The sequence below is a fragment of the Octopus bimaculoides genome, chromosome 2 (genome assembly GCF_001194135.2).
Source record: "Octopus bimaculoides isolate UCB-OBI-ISO-001 chromosome 2, ASM119413v2, whole genome shotgun sequence".
Classification (NCBI taxonomy): domain Eukaryota; kingdom Metazoa; phylum Mollusca; class Cephalopoda; order Octopoda; family Octopodidae; genus Octopus; species Octopus bimaculoides.
Window position 1 is genome coordinate 183,056,566 of NC_068982.1, and position 5,234 is coordinate 183,061,799.

The 5,234-nt window shown below is 38.0% G+C and overlaps 1 protein-coding gene across 3 annotated transcripts in view; it reads left to right on the plus strand.

Moving 5' to 3' along the window:
• LOC106881485 (ras-related protein Rab-27B) overlaps positions 1-5,234 on the plus strand; it is a 24,807-nt gene that overhangs the window by 14,463 nt on the left and 5,110 nt on the right. For all 3 annotated transcript variants that reach the window (XM_014931884.2, XM_014931885.2, XM_014931883.2), the window contains 2 exons: positions 799-905; positions 4,882-4,976. In XM_014931884.2, the coding sequence (XP_014787370.1) occupies positions 799-905; positions 4,882-4,976 (202 nt within the window). The remainder of the gene's footprint in view (positions 1-798; positions 906-4,881; positions 4,977-5,234) is intronic.

A 5,234-nucleotide genomic window follows, 5' to 3' on the forward strand; every position in this document is an offset into this window, starting at 1 on the left:
TCCATTTGTTGTTTACACCACCTGTCTTCGTCTGTTGTTTTTTTCGTGAACCCTCCCATACATACATACATACATACATACATACATACTTTTTTTTTCTCTCCTTGTTTCTCTTCTTGTTTTTTTCTGTGTTCCTTTCTGTTGAAGAGCGTAGGCTCGAAACGTTAAAGACTTTCTCTGTTCCTGAGCGTTATACTAATACATCCATTTGTTGTTTACACCACCTGTCTTCGTCTGTTGTTTTTCGTGAATTCTCCTATACATACATACATACATATATACATACATAACGTCTTTAAAAGCGTCTTTTTGTAGCATGGTGTACGAGCGGGTGCTGAAAATTTCCTGGCTTTGGGTAAAAGAAAATACATGAGGATCAGTCAGTTATGATTTTATTTAACATATTCTCCTTTCAAATTCAAACACTTATTGCAGCGGTCCTTCAGTTTTTCTAAACCCTGTAAAAGAGCTCGGAAGGTTGGACCTCGAACCAGGCCTTTCGCGACATCCTTAAAGCAAGGAACTTTTCAGCACTCCCTCGTACAATGATTAATTCATCTTTGGATATTGCCCTTCAGTCAATAAATTCGAGAGGAATTTATCGTGTGTAGGTCCCTAACTTAAAAGGGTATGCTAACATAAATGTTTTAATTAGGCTCGGTTGACAACTCCGTTAACCTGCTTTACCTTAGAGGCTAGTCATCTTTCTTTGGATGGTCGTATAACTGTTTTTCGCATATTTAATATTTCCCTTTTAAAAGTCTGTAACTAACTTTATTATGCATGATTTTATTACAGGCGATGCTTCAGTCGGCAAAACAACATGGATCAATCATTTTTTCAGCGGCTATACAAGCAGGAGTTTTGCCCCGACGGTCGGAATTGATTTTCGTTGTAAAAGAATGGTCAGTAACAAGGGAACACCTTTATAAAAGGGGTCAATGTAAATAGACTAGTGTTTTTTTTTTAATTATTTTTTGTACACATCTTTCAAAATCATATAACCATATATAGTACTACTGACACGGTACGAATCTATCGTACTATCGACAATGTTACATGCACCTATTGGTCTATTATGATAACACACACATTATACAGTGCTTTAGATACATTACACTCTGTTGTATAACTAACACGATGTATATTATAGTCCACGTATATAGAGAGGGCTTCTCAATCACAAGAACAAATATCTACATGGGCTTCTGCTCAAATGTTCCATCATTCCTACACACATCCGGCATCGAACTTGCTATTTACCTTCGACCATACGCTGGCGTCTTCATCATCCAAACTAGAATCCTACTAGGCCCAACCAACGTTCAGCGTAACCTTCCACATCGAATGTACACCTTCCAAAATACTGCGTACTCTACAATACACTATAGATAGACAAGGCATGTTATTGGCTGGTTGAATGGTTTCATAAGCTCCTCCCTAGTGTCCATAACAACACTCAAACAGTTCCCGTGGTCAGTCACTTTATCATGTCTGGTCAGTCAGCGTCAACATCTTGGCTTGTCTTTTCCTAAACTATGGCTCATCTTACTTACGTAAAGGCATGGGATAATGACTTATTTTTATTCTCTGAATCTTTGTTCTGCAAGAAAGGAATGTATGCCTCAAATTCCTACGAATCTGCTCTACCACCACAAAATTCTTACTGCCCACGTTCGAAGCAGACTTCTCAACCATACAATCATGGCTATCGAATATATATATATATTCGATATACCCACATACCCCACCTCTACCTCCACCTCCAGCCTAACCGACACCCCACCCGTGCTTTCCCCACTCTCGCCTCTTCACCTCCCAACACCATCACACCACACCACGCTACACCTTACCACGCAACACATCACATCACAACACACCACCACTGACCAATTCCCATCCCCACATTTTCACACCTTCACACCTACATACACACACGCATAAGTTAAGATCACCAGCATTCTCTCACACACACGCACGCACCTTTGTTTTGGGATCACTACTACTTTGTTATCTCCCCTTCTTCTTAACTCCCCTGTGTGACCCTTCTGTCCGGCATTCGCCATGATAGATCGCTGACCACTACACACATTTTTTTGTCTCCTTGTTTTTCTCCTTGTTTCTTTTTGTGTTCCTTTCTGTAGAAGAGCGTAGGACGAAACGTTAAAGACTTTCTCAATTCCCGAGCGTTATACTAATACATCTATTAATTTTCAACACCAACTGTCTTCGTCTGTTGTTTTTTTTTTGTGAATTCTCCTTATATATATGTCGAATACCACTATAAATTTAAGTTTGCTATATACCCGTGTATATAAAGAAATCTGTATAAGTGCGTGTGTATATGCGAGCGCTTCTATGAATGAGAACATGTATTTATATGTTTATGTACTCTTGCATATATGCGAATGTGTATATCAATACAAATCTCTTTTGGTACAACAGCTTGAGTGTGTGTCTATTGGTGCATCTGAATGCTTATATATAATGATATTTACTACAGATGACTTACCGCCATAACATTAATGGCCTCAATCGCATCTGTCTAGGAGGGCCAGCAAATTCATTTAACTATACAATTACATTAACGTAATGTAACTCTTTGTATATCTAGATGTAATGTCACTTAACTCAGCTGAAACCTCACGGGGGTTTTGTGCGTTGCTTTAGCACACAGAAATCCTAATAACTTACTGAGAAATTCTCATTATCTCCCCTGTTCAAATAACACTGAGAAGCATATGTGACAGAGTTGACAAAGGCCTGAAGTCGTAAGTACCATCACACACACCTACAGATGGAGTTCATTGAAACACTACATGTCACTAAAATGGTCATTGACTTTACAATGCTACAACGGCTCACTTCGGGAGAATGCTGTATCCTGTATCCTTCATAGTTCGAGATTTTTCCTCCTTCATAAAGATCACAGAATATCGAAATACCCATTAATAGTCCAACCAAGCATCCCATCAAAGTCCCATTGTGTTCCTATTCTGTCCCATATACAAGAGGTTTTACAGATGATGAACAACTCATGTGCTTCGTTTTCATTTTACCCCAATCAATCATCTAAAAAGAAATATATCAAAGTTGAACTAAAAGGCTAGAAACATTCTCCCGGGCAATTCTTTGCAGAAATATCTATGGAGTTTTCGGGATGGCCGAAGAGACACTTTGCATCAATGACAATCAGTGATTCTTTTGGCCCTGTATGAGTCATTGTACGAGATCAGATCGTGTTTAGAGTTTTTTCCAAGAATATGCAAATGTAATGTCCACTCGAGAAAGAGAATGAAGACTCGGGGAAGTAAATTCCTTATTCAATAGTGCAGTCGGTTGAGAGTCGAACAGTTCTTTTGCTGTCCGCAGTGAGATTGAATAAGCACAACAGACATTTACGTGTGTTTTATTGCATAACATGTAAATTTGTTTCATTTATGAGTGCAGTGACAGCTAAAGTTTTGGGTGAAGCCGCCGGGCACAGATTAATGTGCACTAAGTCAGACATTTCCAAGATGGCCGAAAAAATGTCGATATTGACGAACGTTTTGGGAGACCCGCAACCAGCCGAACTGAGAAAAACATCGTAGATGTGCGTGCAGCTGTGAGGGGAAATCGTCGAATCACCATCCGTGAGTTATCAGAGGATGTGAAGATTAGTTACGGTTCAGTTCAGTTTATTTTCACTGAAGATTTGGGTATGAGATGCGTGTCTATAAAGTTTGTGCCAAAAGTGCTTTCAGCTGACACTTGGGTTTCAGTTGCACAAAATCTCCTTGATTGTGATGAGAACGATGAAAACTTTTAGAAAACTTTGTGTAGGCCTCTGAGTAGATATCGCCAAGCTTTTGGCAAAATTTGATGCCGATTCTCTGCTCAACTTTCTCTGTCATTGTCAATGCGACGAACACACGCTACACAGGTTAATTCCAAGCACTGCTGTAAATAGCTGAAGTGAGCTAGAACGTTAAAACTTAGTACCAATGCACAACAGAGTTCAAAGTCAATCTGTGCCAAACGGCTTCACTCTGCGTTCTTTAGCTTCGTTACTTTGGTGACAGTCCGGATACTTATTGATCAGACCTCGCATGTATAATACATATAGTTGTGTGTGTGTGTGTGTGTGTGTGTGTGTGTGTGTGTGTGTGTGTGTGTGTGTTTCAACATATAGACAACGCAACACAAGACTTTAAAAAAAGACTTTCACTTTGAACAATTTATGAAGGTATGCGCTTGACTAACAAATAGTTTTACTGGCAGCGTAACGACGGGTAACGACATACCGTCGTTCATTTTAGTCCCTCTCTTTTGACAACGGTTAGATTGTATAACCATGACGAGCGTTTTTGTCTCTCTCTAACGTATATAGCAAATTTATTCCGTTTACGAATGCAGAAACAGCTAAAATTTTGGCGTGTACCCCATTGTGAACTATAGTTCTCTATGTATTTTATTCACAGCTTCGTGTTCCATATTTTTCTGAACAGCAATCTAATTGATCTGTCGTCTGTTTCATCAATCTTTTTTTTTTTTTCTGCCATCTATTTCACCTAACTTATTCTTCATCCGTCATCTCTTTCATCAGTCATCCGTCTATGAACAATTAATTGAATACCAGCAGGAGATTGGTCACTATTTAAAATCAACTACTATAATTTTTTTGCACAAAACAATGACAATCTTTAGTGAAAATAAAACTGTTGCTGCTATGATGATGATGATGATGATGATGATGACGACGATGACGACGATTGGTGGGGAGGAGAAAAAATGGTGAAAGAGAAGTGTAAATAAGAGGACGAGGTGTTGATATGAAAGAGGAGATAAGGATCGTTAGTAACTGTTTTTTGTTGCTTTTTTTGTTTTTTCACGTTGCAGAACTATAGAATCATCCAAACATTACCGAACGGACAGTCAAAGGTTTACTATCGCCAAGCATCTGTACAAATCTGGGATACGGCTGGAATGGAAAGGTGCCCCTGTTTGTATATAATTATAAACAAGTATTCATTTTATGTATATGTGAGTGTTGGTGTGTGTGTGTATGTATATCTATATATCCATATATGTGTGTTTATTACTATATATATTATATCATATTATGATGTATATATATATATATATATATTATTTTGTTTAAACAAAATAATATATTCCTCTATACACAATCATACAAAAAAACCACCTTTTTTGTATTTATTTTTACTCGCATATATATATATATATATATA